General features: G+C 38.3%; 1 protein-coding gene across 2 annotated transcripts; it reads left to right on the top strand.

Annotated features, from left to right (window-relative positions):
* The first annotated feature begins 2,917 nt into the window (after positions 1-2,917).
* wars2 (tryptophanyl tRNA synthetase 2, mitochondrial) lies at positions 2,918-18,374 on the top strand. Of its 2 annotated transcripts, none has more exons than XM_055230690.1 (6): positions 2,918-3,022; positions 11,915-12,175; positions 14,900-14,980; positions 16,048-16,130; positions 16,859-16,977; positions 17,893-18,374. In XM_055230690.1, exons 1-6 carry the CDS (start codon positions 2,918-2,920, stop codon positions 18,339-18,341), a joined length of 1,098 nt encoding a protein of 365 aa, XP_055086665.1. In that variant the 3' UTR covers positions 18,342-18,374. The 2 variants fall into 2 exon arrangements, with proteins under 2 accessions (XP_055086665.1, XP_033842788.2); XM_033986897.2 differs by having other exon boundaries at positions 11,918-12,175; positions 17,893-18,368.
* The last annotated feature ends 749 nt before the right edge of the window (positions 18,375-19,123 follow it).

The raw sequence follows: 19,123 nt of genomic DNA, 5'->3' as shown, positions 1-19,123 counted from the left end.
ATAATAATAATAATAATAATAATAATAATAATAATAATAATAATAATAATAATAATAATAATAATAATAATAATATGTATGTATGTAGTGAAAATCACCTGTGAAATGTTGACCATCACACTCATCCCCTGGTTTCTTCTTCTCTCCTTCTGTCCATCTGTCCATCTCTCCACTTGGGCGGTGGACGTCCTGCAGCTCCTAGTGTCAGAGGGGAGATCCTGTCTTTCAGCGTCAGGATCCAAAACCCAGAAAACACACATTTTCAGAGACAACTTTGGCCCCTTAGTCAACAGCTCTCCTCCTTCCCATGATGCTTTGTCTGGATCTATTATGACAGGTGCTCTGTGACTGCAAGGTGTGTGTATCTGTGTGTATATGAGTTCTGCAGATGGGAATGAAATTATACAAGATTTTAAAATGTGTGTTTTATTTTTATTGGGCTCTTACCGGCATTTAAATAATATTTTGTCTGTATAAATGTAATTTACATTTAAGGTTCATGTAACATTTCCCACCAGAAAACAGTTTCAGTTTATCCAGTACAGGTTTTTAATACAATAGTGGTGGCTGGGTGGCGGGCACTCTGGCCTCATAGCGAGGTCGGGTGGGTTTCTCTTCCTCATCAATCCAATAGGTAAAATATTACAGCTAAGTTCCTGACCAAGTCTAGCTCACTGCTACTGAGGAGATGTCCCAGCAAGATTAACAGATGGGTCAAATACAGAGGACCAATTTCCCTATAGGAACAATAAAGTACACCTTAACCTTAGTTATTATTAGCACCTTTTGTCAATTTGAATTAGCAAATAAAAATAAAAATAATAAAAACATTTTTGGTTGACCATTCTTTAGCTATTAGAGCATTAGACACTGTGTAAAAATGAAAGCATAAAATAATAGCCTAGTTAATAGCTGTTGTTTTACAAAGTTTGTGTTGCATTTGCAATTGTTCCTTCACTGCAATCTGTAAAGTTATTACAAAAATAGACGTGTCTTACAATGTTTAATCATTTACGTTTTACTTTTTAATGATAAAAGAAAATGAAATAGTTTGGCCTATTTTGTCAAAGCAAAACCCTTCATGTAACAGTGGTATGTGTGATGAAGTTGCAGACAGTGAAGGTAGCTGGAGCTGTGAAAAGCTGATGCAGATGAAAAATGGCGGTCCCTGTTGGATGTTGGAGCTCCGTGTGGTGAAAGCCCAGCGTCTTCACTCATCACCTGCGTGGCCTCTTACCCTGCACTGCCCTGGCTCCAGCTGACGGACGACGGCTTTTAACACCCCAACTCCCTGTGCAATACTGATTAAGACAATAGATTTACTGTTCAGAAAGGACCTGATGATCTCGGGTTGAATTAATTCACCAACTTTATGAATAGTAATGATTATGTTAGACCAATTTGTTGTCATGAATGTGCCCACACTTAACTTTGTGCACTGTAGTTACACTAATGCTAGGTTCAAATGCAACAGATCCTGAGACACACTCCGAAAACTGCTGAGACAGACAAGTCCTTTGATTTTCTGCACATATTTTCTCTTATAGTTAACATAAGCATGCATTTTGCTGGGTATATTTTAAAACTTTCCAGCTATGGTAGTCTTAGACCAAGCCCTTCTCAAGATCTGGAGATGGAGTCCCAGATAAAAAAGTATACATTGAACATGACCTTTAAAAGCTAGGCAATATAATATTTTGTCTCTGTAAAATACTGTACAAGTACGCTAAGGAAATGTCTCTGCACTCTATATGTCCTCTTTATTTGAGGGACTTCCTGGAGCCCCGAGGTCAGCTGACCACCTCAAAGCCAGACTCAAGACCACAGGTGACAGAGCCTTTTCTGTGGTTGTGTCCAGACTATGGACACAACCACAGCCTCCCTCTACCTGTCAGATCCTGTCAGTCTTTAATACAGTTTAAGACTAGACAAAAAACCCACCTCTTCTCTCTTTATTCTAACTAGACAGAATATCTTGGCGTTTTATTGTTTTACTGTTCTTTGCCTAGTCATATTTTCTGTTTTTGTTGACTTTTATGTGAAGCATTTCGGTATCTAAAGTTGTATTTTGAATGTGCTATATAAATCAAATTTAATTGAATAAGGAAGATAGTTTTTTAATTCATTAAATGGCCTTATTTGTGGATGAAGAGAAGACACACCAGCGGTAACCAGCAAACAAGAGCTGATCAACACATCATACAGATATTAGTGAGACTCTGCAGTGGCCAGACCTCCCTAGCTAGCCGTGAGAGAACATAAAGGTCTAATCTGATGCACCACAATGCCACAGCCTCATTGCCTCGGGAAATAATAATGAATATGGAATGATAGTCTGTATTTTGTGCTACAAATGCAACCAGATGCTCAGTGTGGAGGGAGGAATCAGGAGCAGATGTGGCCAACGTCAGGAGAGTGCCCTGCAAACATACTGTAACCCAAACCTGTGCTATAATCAGTCAAAGAGCACACACATGGACAGGTTGTAATGAGCAAAGAGGAGTTCTGCAGCTGTTCTGTGGGATGGCTCTATAGTTAAAGAAGCTCCAACCAGACACAACAGCAGCCAGTTGGCACAAAGACATATGAGCACAAGGCAACTTTCACACGCTTTTGTAACTGAATGGAACTTTTAGAGTGTTTTCTCTTATTAATATTTTTAGACAACGAAAATTGGCCATATAAAAGACTTGGCTGCATGATTTCAGATACCCCTCATTATTGGTTAAGTGGTAGCGTAATAAGTAAAAGGCTATTCACCAAATATCTTTGCTAACGTGTGTGTGCATATGTTGTAACAGCTTCTTTTTTCCATTATGTTTATCCGATGACTGTATTGGTTTAATTAAAAAAGAAAAGCGCATACATTTAGTTTGACATTTCAGAGCCACCGTACAGCGTGAGGTCACAATCCAAGATGGCGCTGTCCGTAAGGAATAACATGAATCGTCTCTTCGGTTTCATTCAGAAGTTTAACTATTCAAAGAGGTCTCTGTGTACTTCTGTTCCACCGGATATAAAGGTAAACGACGGAGTATGAAGCTCTTGTCAGTGTGCTGCTTGTCGTTCATTGTGTTACATGCTGTCCCCCGATTGAACACAAACACTTCCTTTTCAATCAGGGTTATACATTTTAATCTGACGAAATAGTGTTGTGTGGTTTTGCATGGCTCTGGTCGATGGGAGGATGCGACGAGAAATAAGACATTTTACTGGTATAACTAGAATGTTGATTAAAGCTGACAATATTGTTATATGGACATGTTGGCTCAGTTCATGCAGTGCCAGTGGTTAAATGTTATATATGTCATATGGTGGTATGATATTTTACATTCAGGCCATTTCCCTCATCTGTAGTTAAAAATCTAAAATTTGTTAGCTATTCTGAAAAGATGCTTCTCACATGTCGTGTAGTTTGTGAATATGTCTCCTCAGAAATGTTTTGTGCCCCAATGAAGTCAGGATACTAACATTTCAAGTTTGATTTCACTTGCAACGAAATAGGTTCGATTTTATAATTATAATTATAATTATAATTTACACAATATTTAGACAATATAATATAATTTTCAACATAAAATAATTTTTGTGCCATCTGGTCGTATACTGGTTATGATCAAATGGACCATTCTACAATACTTTTGTCCTATTTTTGATACTAGTTTTAGTATAGATTAGTATCAGGGTATTGATACTTTTGACAACCAATAGCCAATTTTCAGATAAAATTATATGTCATATGATATTTCTTTCAGATCATATTGTATAGGCTACATAGGTCTGATTTAAACTGTGTACGTTTTAAGCAAAATCCTTATTCCTTCCTTACTGCTAGGTTATAATCTAGAGTTGAATATTTTAAATGTGCTATATAATTCCAAAGTATTATTCATTACATTAAAATTGAAAAAACCTGTTGTTTTGTTTTTGTTAGTTATCTATCTACATTATAAATACAGTTTTATCCAGCACCAGTCAGACAAGATCAAGGTTATTTATGAAGTAAATAAATACAGTCCTCACTGCCCAGTGCAACATCTTAAACAATCAGAAATTAATATTATTATTTTTTATTTATAGACTGTCTAATTTGAATAATATAGTAAGGTTTATAGTAAATATGTTTAGACAGGATTCAAGTTGTTAGTTTAGGAATACTTGGCAGCTGTTTCCAGTTTGTCAGTAAAAAAGTGAGTTTGAGCTCTGATGTCAAAGAGATGAAAGCAAACATGGCTCCCCGTCTCTTGAGGGAAGGGCATTCTGAGAAATGGAGGAAATAAAAAACTTACCGGCTGTGGCATGGACCAGAAATATTGTAGCAAATAAAAGAAGTCATTGTATAGAGTTTTTAGCGTAGTTGGTATTTAATTTTCTTATTTTCTGCACTTCCCCAAGCTGTATGTACTTTACTGACTGTGTTCAGTAATAGAAGGTTTTAATTTGAGGTTCTGGTTTCCTGTTGTAGTCTGATGTGTGACATCACCTTCCCAGTAGCACTAGCGTTTGACTGTAGTGTCTTTAAGAAATGCACCATAACTCCTTATAGAATTCTCCATTACTGCACAGCTGCCTGACTGTGGTAAATGAGGTGTTAAGGCAAACAACGACTCCCCTGGCTCCCATAAGAGTAATCACTTCATTTCACCACAACAACCGGGCTAATTATTAAACTGTTCTTGCATTATGCTGCATTTAGAAATGCCGTCTTTGTGATCACAGGTTTTTTGCTGGTTGATGTGGGAATAGACAGGGTACCCCGGGCCTCTAACGTCTGTGTTTTGTTATGTCAAGTGTGCACTGTGAGGTGAGGGAAGAAGGAACTTACCTGTAGTGCATCATTACCAGTAATAACAGCACAAATGAAATGATAGAATATATACTTTTTGCAAATGAATGTGATCAGACTATGAACAACAGTGCCCCTTCGGCTTCAAGGTGTGATTTGTTAGACTTGTTTTGTCTGACATAAGCATTTTGTGGGTCACTGTGGGCCACTATGGGCATTCTTACATATACTAAAGTAGAATATAATTAGGCTCAGCAGAGTAGTGAACCATTCAATAAACATTTGCATTTCTCAATTCCTCTATTGTTTGTCTTATTTTTGCATTGTCTGTGAAGTAAGTATTTCAAGTCTTTTAGTACAGCTTAGCTTATATTTAGTATAATATTTGGCTAGCAGGCTATATTTTGGTCCACAAGTTAGTGCTTACCTACTTATGAACTGACTTACCGGTTGTCGGCTAAAACCATTAGAGGGCTGGAGGAAATGTGGCCTTGCCTTTTAGGATGTTCATTAACTACCCTATTTATTTTCTGCTGTCAGAAACTTCTGCTAATGCTCAGTAGTCCCCGTAGTGTAATTAAAAATATCATAGTCTTTCTACAGCCACTTCTTCAAACTGGCAGCTGTCAACCTAAACCATTTTTATACACAGTTTTCTGTAGTCAAAAAATGTTGTATCTGGTTAAGTGTTTTGAGCTCTACGTTATTTTACATGTTTGCCTCCTCACCTACTAAATTACTTTTCTGAGAAAAGAGCCCATCCTGTCATGACTTTTGTGTCTTTCATATAGACTCACTCCAGTAGCATCATCCATTATCAACTGCTTTTACTTGAGCTTTGACTGTTGATTTTACAGAAATCTGTGATGTTTCTCAGTCCTGTGTTTTTTTTCCCTTTTTACATGTAAGTCGTTAGACACAAACAAACTATGTTTCTCTCTGATTGGTTAATCTGCCTGTCAGTCACACCCAACTCAAATCAGACAGACAGGATACACTTACAGTACCACTCATCTTTGCAAAGTTCTTTTAAATTGTGTGATAAAATGATCATTTACATCTGTTTCTCTCTATTTACCCTAGTTGTGGTCCGGTTGTTAATTGCGTTGGCAATAGGAAAATTCCAATACAACTGGAGTTTAGTGCAGTCATCTGTGGCAGATTGTTTTGCTTCCATGACTTGACTTTTATATGCAATTTCGTCAGCTGTTCATTGAGACAGCATCTGTCATTGGCCAAAATGCTCACAGTTTAGCTTTCTAATGAGCCACACTCCTCTGGCTGTCACGGGCCTGCTCCTCCTGAGCCTGATCTCTCAGAAGCTGCAGCCTGTTAGGCCCGCTCTTCCTCTCTCACATGGTTATTTTTGGAGCCACGTCAGGCCTTGTCTGCGGGGAGTGCTGTTTTTGAAGGGCCTCCAGTCCATTAATCAGCCCAGGGACCCCACGGTGTGAGCGGGCCCCGAGCCCTGGCCGCCACACTGCACTTTTCTGTTCCTGTGCCCCCGCTCTCTTCACAGTGTGAAGCTCAGAGGAACCTCATCAATCTCACCTGTCCCACACGTCAACCGCAGATTTAATCAAACGCTCCTTTTGGGCCTCTCCCTTTTCTACCCCTCGCTTGCGCTCCTGGAGGAAAGAGAAACCGCTCAAGCCTTTACTCAGTTACACTCACTCTTTTAAATCTCATATTTAACCTCCATTTCAACCTGAATATCTGTGTTTGGACTGTTTCATGTTTTGTGTAGTAGGTTTGCTTTGTGTATCTTTGCTTTAAGCTGAGTTTATTGCCACATTATCCAACAGTTAAACACATGCTTTTATGGATGTCAGGGTATTACACTCACCCCTGCTTCCAGGTGGATGCCAGGCTGAGGCGCTGCTCTGCTGGTCGCCTGCGTTAACAGGTCCCAGTGGGAGAGGAGGGTAGAACAGAAAAAAGGCCACGGGGCAGTGGGAGGAGTGTGCAGGGTGCATTTCAGCAGGATGCTGGTGTTAATGGGGTGCGTGGAGCTCTGTAGGCCTCAGGAATAACACTGAACCCAGTGTGCTGAGACCTACAGGGACAGGCGGGTGGCACAGGCAGGAAAACCATCCATTCTCCGTGGTGAGCTGCTGAGATCTGGAGCTCTTCCTTGAGTCTACAAAGAGCTGATGGTAATTCACAGCAGGTCCTGTGGCGGCGCTCCCAGTGGTGACTTTGAGATGTGTTGAAACTGGCTCAGGTAAACGGCACTGACGGACACTTGTGCTCTTCAGCCCCTCAGCAAGAGACATGTCAGAGGGCCACTCTGCAGCTTGAGCTCTGGTTTGATGTATGAGTCCAGAACACATCTGAGGAGAGAAATGTACTGTTCTGTAAAGGTTGGCTCCAGCATATCCATTGCCGTGATTCACATAATTCATAACCTCAGGACGTGAAGCTATTTTGGCAAATACTGAAGCCCATACATAAATACTTTATGGTCTTATTGTCTACTGCCACATCATAATATAATTAATTTTAAGCGAGTTTAGTACATCTAAATGAAAAGTATTTATACAAAATCCGGCATAGAATGGTCTAATCTATATCAGAAGTAGTATAAGGCTACAAGGAAATATTAATGGAAATACTTTTATTGTGTTTAGAAAATGACATTCTATTATCTCTCTTAGTTTATGAAATGAATAATAGTAGAATCCACATTGCGTTTGAGAGGAGGTTATAAATCACATTGTTGAGTGCAAATCTATGCAACTCTTTCATATGTACAGAACTGACTTTTAAATTAAAAGGGCTTATCCAACAGAACAGTTTGTAGGTGGATACTGGCTGGCATTATTGTTGAAAACCCAGTGTTAATTCCAATAGAAAAGGGATCCGTTTAGCTTCATATTGTTTTCTATTTAATAATGAAGTGTCTTTAGATCTACTGATGATGAATAGTACTGGCCCTACATTGAGCTGTCATATTCAAACTGGCTTACACCTTGGATGTTGATCTAGGCACAGACTATGACATGTGCGGACACATGACCCGAGCCCCATAAGGACGCTACCACACACATGCTACGCACCAAGACAAATGAAGTCAGATTCCCGGAAAAGTACAGCAAGTGTGAAAACATGGCCTATGAGTGTGGGTAACCTCCAAACTGTCACACACATAGTAACGCATAATCTGTTCAGCACATGGTAGATATGGACGAATAAAGCTCTCAACACGACTGACTGTATTATATGATAGAGAAGGAAAGACACATGACAAAAGCTGCAAAAGAGTGATTTTACCAGTACTATTTGGTACTATTTGATAAAAAACAGCATTTGTTTCTTATGGAATTGCAATAAGAGCATGTATTTTTAAATTATTCTGATAAGGATACATAGATGATATTTTACCCATCAGTTAAAGACATAGTACTCTATATTTCTCTGTTGTTTTAAAAGAGGTTAAAAAGATTACATTGTGCATTTTTTCAGTCAAGATTTCTCAGCCTTTTTATATTTTTATTAACTCAAAACAATAATTTGATATTTTTTATTTTACTTTGTGTGTGATTAATACTGTTTATAGATTATCTCAAAATGATGCCAGTAATATATGCTGATGTGGGTCTACTCTGTTGGCATATTGAGTGAGTTGATATTCAAGCAGAAAACTGTTACTGTTACTTGTCTGTTCATTTCATTTAGTGTATTCATTTTAACCCATTTTCATGTTTGACTCTTTAAACACAGGCTTCTTTTATATTTTGTCAAATGCTTTTTTGCGACACATAGCTCAGTTTTCACTCCTTGTCCCTCATACTCTGCTGATATTAACTGTTTGACATAAATTGACTCTCACAGGTCTGATGTCTTTCACAGTGGTGGTATGCTACGTGAAAATATTTTATGACTTTTGGCTGTATCCATTTCAACCATAATTGCTTTACAACGTTTGCTGTCTCTTCTGTCATCATCCAGGAGCTGATTTACTCGGTGCAATAATCGTCTTATGCGGTAGAGGTGCATGTTTTAAATAGACATTAGTATGCGTGTAACATACGTGATGGCCTGTGGTTGCCCTAGTGCACAGTTAGTCGCAGCGTTGAGTCTCATTTGACACCTGATTGGCTCAAATGACACTATTACCATGTCTGCATTGCTAATGGCTTCCCTCGGGGGGCGGTGGTGCAGGGGTACATGCGTTTGGCGTGTCAGCTTTAGGTGAGAACACACATAAGCCAGACTCAGGGCCGGTCCGCTCCCAAATCAACCCTGACACCTCTTAAGAGCCTCTCAGCATCAATGGCAACCCAGTGCAATTACCCCAGCGTCGCTAATGACATAAGCACCCAGTTCCTTCCTGCTCCCCGAGGCCGGGACAAGAGCGACTGTGGAGCAGGCAGACCCCAGTACAGTTGTTACCTGATCCAGAGAGAGATGGAGAGATGGCTGAAGTAAGAAAGGCCTTATCTGATGGAGAGTTTTGTGGCTCTTTAGGATTATGTGTTATTTAACTCAACAAGCTGTCACTCCTGAGGAACAGTGGAGGAAAAAGAGATTGAAAAAGAGTGACTGTAAAATAGTGACATTGCAAGAGAAAATTTGAATTTTTTTGTGCATATTTACAAGCAAGAAAGGAACAGGAGGGAAATATGGGTACTTAAAGGGGGAAACGTGATAGTAATGGAAAAAGAAAAAAAAAAAGACTAAACTAGACTAAAGTGTTTAAGAGTGAATACGTTTTGCCACACACATCCAAAGTAGCTTCTTCGGTGCTGACAGGGTTCAGTGTGCAAACAACATTAAAATTAACTAACGAAATAGCTCTTCCCCCTCAGACAGAGATGTAAAGCAGTGACAAATAACTACCAAAACCGTGTCAGAACTAAAGAAGCTACTTAGATGAGTGGAAGAAAATATTCACTCTTGAAAACTTTACTACAGCTGACAGTTTCAGAGCCCAGTTTTCTTTTGCGATGAAACTTACCTGGACAACTGAGGAATAACACACATTAGGTTTGCAGATTTAACTGTGCAAAAAAAATCCACTCATTTTAATACAACAATCATATAATTAATAACAATTGAGTGTATTTTTAAGACAAAACTATATATATTTTAATAGTACTACATGATGTTTTACAAGTTCTGATGAGACCCAACTTTTTCCGTACCCATACTTGTTCAAATACATAGTTATAGTATTGATGAGTATCTTGTTAATGTAAATGATAAGGCTTCTAAGTACAGTCTGAATTATGATGGGCGGTTAGACTGAAGGTGATAACACAGGACCTAGTGGGAATAGTTCTGTTGAAATCTTTGACTGTTCCTGTTTACCTCCTATCAGCACATTACATTTAAATAAACCAAACTTCATCACGAGAGCTGGAATGAGCAGTGCTACAGTGTTATCCACCAGGTCTTTTATTATTGAAAGTAAAAAAGCTGCTACTACTACTGTCACGATAACAAATTTTGAAGTGCGATGTATTGCTGAAGAAAACATAGACGATGAACGATATTATTGATTTATGCCACTGACACAATAAACTAAAAGCACCGTTAAGGCCAAAAAACTAGTCTAAATGTAATATATTGTTTACAAAAAAACATGAACTGTAATAAAGAAGAATGAAACGCTAATTAGTTTGTATCTGTAATCAGTCGTAGAAGTTCCTTGTTTGACCTGCAACTGTTCTAATTTTCCAAAATGCACACACGATATATGTTGTTGGCTTGTTGTTGCGCATAAACAATGAATCAACCTACTTTATATCATATTTTAGCAGCAAAACTTTTCCCAAATTCTCCATTGAAATGAATGAATTCCCACTTAAACGGAAGTGCCACCACAAAGAAAGTGCAATTTAGTAACATTTACGGCAAAAGCAGGCAGGGCGGAATAAGGTCAATAAGGGCTGCTAGAGTATAAAATTTAAATGGTCATAATTTGCAAACGGTTGCAGTCTGTTGTGTCTAGTGCAATGTTCTTGTCTCTTCATACCTGTTCTTTAGATTGCAACAAATTTTCCTCCACAATAACCCTACTAGCCCTAATGTCTCCTTTCTTTTGATTTTAGAGTAGATATTTTAATGTACTGTAACCATCCAAAGTTTATGAGCCCAAATTGAACCTGACAGTGCAAATATACAGTTACCACAGCCTACATTGTCCATCTCTCGTCCAACTAACAAGAGGTTTCTAATTGAATCTTGTGTTTTGGTATTCTGCCTAATGTAAACATACAGTGTTCACCAGTCTGTGTGAGGAAAATGAGTGCACACATTTCATAACAGGTGGTGTCTCGTGTGCTGTGTGAGAGTTAGCCACTAAAAACGAAGCCTCACTGAAACCAGCTGATGCCAGATGAAATGAGGCATTTCGTTTCGGTCTGAATCTGCAGAAGAAAAAGAAACAAACTTTATCCCGTGTTATAAACAGTCTTGCTCCTGCAGCTCTCCCAGTCACAAACTCTTGTGTTTGATTCATTTGATCCTCTCCACTTCTTCAGTGTCACTCCACCATTTGAACGAACTGTCATTGTTGGCCAGGGAGGTGATGCATTCTTTGCGCTGACTGTGTCTGGGAGAGAACAGAGGTGCTAGCTATGGAGTTAGCATCAAGCTAATGAAGCATGACTGCGGCTGGCTTACAGTCTGCTAATAGTTAATGTTTGACACCAGAGCCTCCGAGGACGTCCAAGTTGTTCCTGGAGTTTCTTGGATTTGACTTCATCATCTGTCTCTCTGCACCATTTTTTTCTCACTGACTGGAAACTCATATTAGTATATTCACTTAAATACAGTAGAAGTAAACCTTTGTACAACTGGATCTGTCCCAAGCCTGAATAAAGGTTCCTGTTTCATGACATACTAAAAACCTGGAGGGGTCCAGCATTTTTTCCTTTGGATGAAAAATTTCTTCTACACCCAAACAAGCTAGACTCCCAAATGTAGTGTTTTGTTGTACCCATATAGTGAAACTGAAGGATTACACAGACATCCCACATAGTCTTACAAAAAATTTTGAAACAAATTTCCAATAACTTAGTGTGTGTTTGACCACCGTTGAAGCCATATAGAGCATGTTTAACAGACATTAAATCACTTGGAATATCTTGGTGCATTTTCAAAAGTTTTCTTTTCTTCTAGGAGGCGTCAGTGGAGAGCCGTGTCTTCTCTGGCATCCAGCCCACAGGGGTGCCTCACTTGGGGAACTACCTGGGTGCTCTGGAGAACTGGGTGTCCCTGCAGCATCAGTACCCTCTGATCCTGTACAGCATCGTGGACCTTCACTCCATCACACAGCCCCAGGACCCGGAGCAGCTCAGAGCCAACATCCTGGACATGGCAGCCAGCCTGTTGGCCTGTGGCATTGACCCTGAAAAGGCCATACTCTTTCAGCAGTCTCAGGTGAGCACAGTATTGGCCCTTAAAACATGCTTAACTGTAAAAGCTAGTGTTGTATTGAAAAATTGTTTTAACACCTTTGTCAGTACATTTGTTCTGAAAAATACGACACACATCAATGTTCTTGCGTGTCTCTGGCTTATCATTTAGGTACTTCCCTGGACAGACACCAACTACATGATCATTTGTTGTTATGCTAAATTCAATCAGTATTATGTTGTAATCTAGTTTTTGTAGCTGCAACATTTGTTTTAATAATCATTTGATCTGGCAATTATTCTTCAATTAAATGATTAGTTGTCTAGATCGCAAAAGGCTTTTAATTTGATATTTTTACAAACTTTGGCTGAGATGCAGTAAGCTAGTGAATCCCCTCTTCATGCTTCCTGATGGAGTATATTTAAAACACCAGTTTCACATGTTTCACATGTTTCTTGTGTTATAAAGGCTCTCAGCTCATGATATATTTTGTCTTGTGTAAAGTCCAGATAACAATTATTTGATTACTAAATTGGCCAACGATTGAAATAATCAATTAGTTGTGATTAATTAACTTCCAGTTTTAGTCCAAACAAAATGATTTTGTATATTGCTGGACTAATAGGTGGATATACTGTATCAAAGCAAAAGGTCTTGATGTTTGGCATCCATTTTAAGTCCATATAAGTTTCCCCTTTGCTGTTTGTAAGAGTTTATTTTCCTGCTGTCAGCTACTGTGTGTTTATTGACAGACATGTTGGCTGGCCTTGCATTGCTTATTTGATCAGAGCTGATTCTTATCTCTACTGTACACTCTGCAAATTCACAGAAACTATCAAAACATGCAACTGTACAAACTTAGTTCAACTTTTGCTTTAAGTACATAGTAAGAACTCATAGGTGTATGGGAAGAAATTAGGGGAACTAGCCCCAAATTTTACACCTGAAAATACAGTCAGAATAATGTATTCTGCAGCATTCTAATCCAAAACTGTTGCACAGTACTGCAAATTACTGATTTAATACCTGAATTTTAAAATCAGACATAAAAAGCCAAAATGCATTTAAAAACTGGGTTGGGTCCATCTGTGTTTTTCTGCCCTCCCTGTACCCTTCACACGACCCTATTTTTACACATATTTAGCTTCATGCCACATAACTTGGCAGTGAGGTGACCCTACAGTGCAACAGTCCTGCACACATGTAAAAATATGGTGACTGCCCAAAGACAACAGTGAGTTTTATCCGAAGCAGGATTTGAACTGGCGACAGACTCAAGTTACAGTTATAAAATGAGTGGATCAGCAGTATTATATTAGATCTGTTTAATGGGAGTTTCTATATGGTTCTATTAAGCCTGTCAGATTCCATTATCTGATATTGTGATTTAGGATGCGTCTGTGTGGTATGCTATCAGTGTCACTATAATGCCAGTAATTAGCCGTAACATTTGTATTGGTGTCTTCATAATATGCTCTGTGAATGGAGGCCTTGTCTTTCCTAAAACCCTTAAACACTGGATCCTGAATACTCTGTAAAATGGAGCCATCCCTGTGTGTTCTCATCCACGGCTGTCCCATCCCAAGCCTTCTATGTAACGGACACCGCCCCCCACATGTTGGTCTCACACTCTGCTTTATCTCCTCAAAACGGCTGATGTCATGTCCCCCAGAAGGCTCCTAGACTAGAGGGGGTAGAGAAGTTTTATTGTAAGGCTCTTGCTACAATAAGCTACTAAATGGAGATGGACAATGTGAATTAAATCACAAAGAATATAAAACTTTTGTTATTATGAAACCAAATTCTTGTATGAATATTTTTTTATTTATCTTTTCATACAGGGAGCATCCAATAAGAAAACTTAGACTCTACTTTTCATGGGCGCCCTGCTTAAACACAAACAAAAACAAACCAAACAAATAACCACATAGGTCCATTTAAAACATTAAAAACAGGTGCAGGTGTGAGTATAAATATTTATCAGATTATTAAAATGCATTTGTGGCACTAATGTATCCAGTTTTGCATGTCTTTGAAATGTATTACATTTTTGGGAAGCAAAGTAACCAAAAACTTTTTTCCCATTTCAGTTTTAGTGCAGCCAGTTTTTAGACGCAGACAAAGTTCAACAAGTGAGATATTCCAGTAGTCCCTTTATAAATACATTTTATATAGTGTTAGCGATGGCCAACCTAGTTTTTCTTTGAGTGAACAGTGATGGGTTTTAAATTCATCACCTGTTATGAAACGAAGGGCTGAGTTAAAGAGTGTATCTAAAGGTTTCATAGTAGAGGCTGAAGTCTGCATGTATATCGCCATAATCTAGTACAGAAAGAAAGTTGCTTAAACATGATAAAGCATGATGATAAAATGATTTAGTCTTAAAAATAAAATAATTGATTATATAATGATTGGTTTGATTGCCTGAGTATAAAATTAAATGATCCATATGATACAATCTGAGCAAACAAAAAAGAAAAATCAGCTGGATAACAGCTCTGCTGTTCATTTTACTGCCACTTGGAGGTGCTATGAAAGCACCCTCTACTTCAGAGACAAAACACTGTGCAGAGTCCTAGAACTGTAAATGTGCAATACCCAAGCAGTGCATACAGTTTGTAAAAGTAAAAAGTAGCAGTAAATTTCTAGCAACTTTTGTAATATGTAATATAAAATAAAGGTGGAATGACTTACCGTGTCGATAAGGTTCAAAAAAGCAAAATGTATCTAACCACCTTTGTTTTGCAGGTCTCTGAACACGCTGAACTGTCCTGGATCCTTAGCTGTTTGACGAGTATGCCCCGCCTCCGACACCTGCCTCAGTGGAAGGTCCATTATTTATGTATCTATATTATATTTCTTAATCTCAGACAAAACCTTATGCAGTTTATGAGATGCTTTAACCTGATGCAGCCATCGTATTTTAAGTCCTTTTTAATTTAATCATTAATTCAGGGCAGGACAAATACAATACAGTTCTTCCACTTGATTCAAAGATTTAAACTCAGAAACTGGGACTAACCTTTTACAGTTTCCATATAGTTGTACAAGTTAGAATGATGATTATTTGTGGATTATTATCTTTTTTCTTTCTTTTTTTTTGCAACAGACATGAACTCTCAGTCATCTCTCCCTGTGTTTTCTGCAAAGCCAAGAATATCTTACATTTAATGAAGCTTGTATCTCCATCTCCCGTTACTCGTTGTGGTCAAATTATTGTCCCACCAACATTATCACCACTGAACATCAACTGTATGCGTTTCATGACTGAATTAAAATCACTGATGTAAGACTCCGGTAATCACTGGACATAAAGATACCATTTATGATTATGAAATTATATAGCTGATGTTTCCCTGCTCAATTATTTTTCCGTTTCTGTGTGGGTCCAGCTTCATACTGACTTCATTATTCCCATGTCTACACTTAACTTGAATTTAATAGATGCAAATAGCACATTTTTCTTTGTCTGTTTTTAAATGTGCTGTTATTATTATTTGAAGCATAGTTTTATCTGCCTATTTTTAGGTATTTATGATGCTTATTGAGACACTGGAAAAAGTATGTTTGTATGTCTTAATTAATTAGGTTGAAACATTTGCCGTAACATTGTCCACTATATACATAAACTGTTCAATGCTGTATATTCATGTATATTTATGTAATATAAAGGTTTTAATTGCAAGTACAGAAGCAATACATTGTGGAATATTTCAACCACAAACACAGGAGGTTAAAGGTTAGAAGTAAGAAAAAGTATTTTATGTACATATATATACAAGAGTCTTGTACAATGTGTGTTTGTTGTTGTTTTTGTTTTTTTTTCAAATGAAATGGATTTGTCATTTCCTCTCTGATTTTATGTCTTGTTGACGTCCTCCATTTTGTTCCGACAGATGAAGAGCAAACAGAAAAGTGAAGGCAGCGTTGGTCTGTACACGTACCCCGTGCTGCAGGCGGCCGATATACTCCTCTACAAGTATGAATCAATGCACAGGTTTTCTTTGCATTTTCCACTATTTCAATAAATAAATTAAATACATTACTTGAAGCCAGAAAGTTATGTTCATATCCTGAGATATTTTGTGAGCCCACTCACATGTGCACCCATTGTGTTCACCAACAGCAGATCAATCTTGTGTATTGAAAGCCGGCCTAACTGCGCTCAATGTGAGCGAGAGGCAGCACTTTAGTTTATACTGTATGCACGCTGTAATTAATTGATTTAATAATTATATACCATACAGTAGAGCCTGCATAAAATGACTGAATCATTTGAAAGCTACTGATTATCCTGATGAGGCCTGTGCATTGTTAATACCTAGTAGTAATCCAAAGGTGTATAGTGAAATTACTAATAGAATAGAAATAGAAACTGAAATGCATTAAAAATGGAGATATACTATGAATGCAATTTCTACTCAATTATTTCGTAGGATATCATATGATGAGATGTTTTTGCTCCCAGGTAAAAGACTCGTATGTGTTAGTATGTGTATTATAAGCACTGTAAGCAACCATTTATTTATACAGTGTATGTAAGCAACATAATGAAATGTCTCTGTGCACATTGAACGGTCATAATGGATTTCTTCCTTTCAGTGATAGTCAAATGGCTTGCGCTTGTGTTGTATTTCCTGTTCGTTCTACACTGTTTGTCCTGTCTGTAGAATCTGTGCTGGGACGCTCATTTCTCTGTCTCCTCAGGTCCACTCATGTCCCAGTTGGAGAGGATCAGGTGCAGCATCTGGAGCTGGCACAGGATTTGGCCAGAATCTTCAACCACCGCTTCGGTGACCTGTTCCCTGAGCCACACACACTGCTCAGTAAGAACTGCTCTGCATGTGCACATATCGCTGTACACACTTTTATGGACATGCGCCTGCCTCTGTCTAAAATAAATAATGTCATTGGAATATAATTTATATTAAATTAACAAACAGTGCTGCAGAGGTGAAAATTGAAACTGAATGGCTTAATTTATGTATTAGCTTTGTTACACTAACAGCAAAATTAATCTATTGTGCTGTATTGTAATGAGTTTCTACTGTTTTGTTGTTTTCATAATGCATTTATTTGCTCATTGACTATAACAAGCACACACACGCAGTGACATAAGGCCATGGCCTTGGTATAAAATGATGCATATGTATTACACTTAGATAGCCCCAGTTCATTATCAGATAAAACATAGTCCTGAGTGCAGTGCAGCTTGATCAAAGACACACTTTCTTCCTCTTGTATCTAAATATTTTGAACTAATGCGTTTGTAGTGAAGTCCTTAAAATGACTCCAAAGGAGGTGGACACTTGTTCTGAGCCAGGGAAGTCAACTATTAAAACTTAAAATGTATGTCTATTGTTAAAGCAGGATGAGATATATGAGGAAATACATTGGGCAGTTGCTAGTTGTAAGAACTTCAAAGATATTTGGAGGATCCATTTGTCATTTCCGTTCATCACGTCACACACAGACATGTCTGCTTCACACACCCAAAGCACTGGACCAAAATCCTTCATCTGTTTCCAAAATATTTTGGATTGTGTTGTATCAATTTCTTTCTCACATTTCCTGCTAACATTGGACTAACTCTATTATGTTGTGCAGTGCTTTTACTTAACACTACCAATGTTGAATGAATGTGTGACATTACTTAAAAAAAAAAAAAAAAAACAGGGAAAAGATACATTTGGTTTAACTAATCTTGTAGTTTTATTGTCTTTTTTTCATTTTTGCTGCAGGTTCAACCCGGAAGGTGAAATCCCTCCGTGATCCATCAACCAAAATGTCCAAGTCTGACCCACACCACATGGCCACCATCAGCATCACAGACTCTCCAGACGACATCGCCCTGAAGATCCGTCGTGCAGTGACAGACTTCACCTCAGAGGTCACATTTGACCCTGACAATCGCCCGGGCGTCTCTAACCTGGTGACTATCCACGCCGCGATGGCACAGCTCTCTGTGGAGGAGGCTGTGTCACAGGCCAAAGGGATGGATACAGGGGCCTACAAGAGGCTGGTGACTGAAGCTGTGGTTCAGAGACTAACGCCGATCAGAGAGGAGATCGAGAGGCTGAGAGCGGACAGGAGTCACCTGGAGTCAGTGCTTTTCCAGGGGACTCAAAAGGCTCGACAACTAGCTACTCCCGTCCTAAAAGAGGTCCGGCACAGAGTGGGCTTCTGCTAATGTTTGTAAACACGGACCCTCCATCTAACATATACATGTACATATTTAGAATTAATAATAGAACTACAAATGTGTTTTTTTCTATAAAATATTTTTGTTTGTATATCTTTGACTCTACTCTCTTCATTTGGGAAATAGATCAACATTTTCTGCATTTCTATGTTTACACGCTGCACTTCAAAAAATGAAACAGTGGGATATATTTTCTGTTTTAAATAAGCCTATTAATTTAAATAATTTTCAGGCTATTCAAATCACAATTCATATTTTGAATTGATGTAATTTTCTCTAATGTGGCTGCCAACTGTTGGTCCCCAGAAAACTATATGCTGCACGGACTAATAGGCTTTTCTTAATCGTTGCTTTTCCAGAACATTTTTAGTCAGTTACATCAATTCAGTAGAATTTCTGTTCCCGTTTCTGTTGACCTAAAACACTGACAGCCCATAAATACAAACCTATAGACTGCATCAGGCCATAAATCACATAGAGCTTTTCAGTCAGACTTAGACTAATATACAGCATATTAGTGCTAAAATAACTGCACTGTTACAGAAATCAGATGGAATAAAAGTGCAATAAAAGTGTGTTTCAGAGCAATAGAGCCTGGGTAGTAAATGGAAATCCGCTGTGAAAGGGCTGAAAGTGAGACATTTTACTGGTGTAAGGCTTAGACCCAGTCAATGAAATAACTCAAAGAGGAAACCGTAAACCTTCACCTGCTCTCACATAATCTCACTTTATGTTGGCCCTATTTAATACACTCGGTAAAATCTGCAAGT

The sequence above is a fragment of the Periophthalmus magnuspinnatus genome, chromosome 21 (genome assembly GCF_009829125.3).
Source record: "Periophthalmus magnuspinnatus isolate fPerMag1 chromosome 21, fPerMag1.2.pri, whole genome shotgun sequence".
NCBI lineage: Eukaryota > Metazoa > Chordata > Actinopteri > Gobiiformes > Gobiidae > Periophthalmus > Periophthalmus magnuspinnatus.
The sequence above is the reverse complement of the archived record's forward strand: the minus strand, read 5'-3'. Positions and strand labels throughout refer to the sequence as shown.

What these genes read in the sequence shown, in the direction of transcription:
- wars2 (XM_055230690.1), top strand. Translation starts at nt 2,918, where the DNA reads ATGGCGCTGTCCGTAAGGAATAACATGAATCGTCTCTTCGGTTTCATT. An exon ending in CTGTTCCACCGGATATAAAG is followed by an intron (nt 3,023 to 11,914) that starts GTAAACGACGGA and finishes CTTTTCTTCTAG; the next exon opens with GAGGCGTCAGTGGAGAGCCG. An exon ending in TACTCTTTCAGCAGTCTCAG is followed by an intron (nt 12,176 to 14,899) that starts GTGAGCACAGTA and finishes TTTGTTTTGCAG; the next exon opens with GTCTCTGAACACGCTGAACT.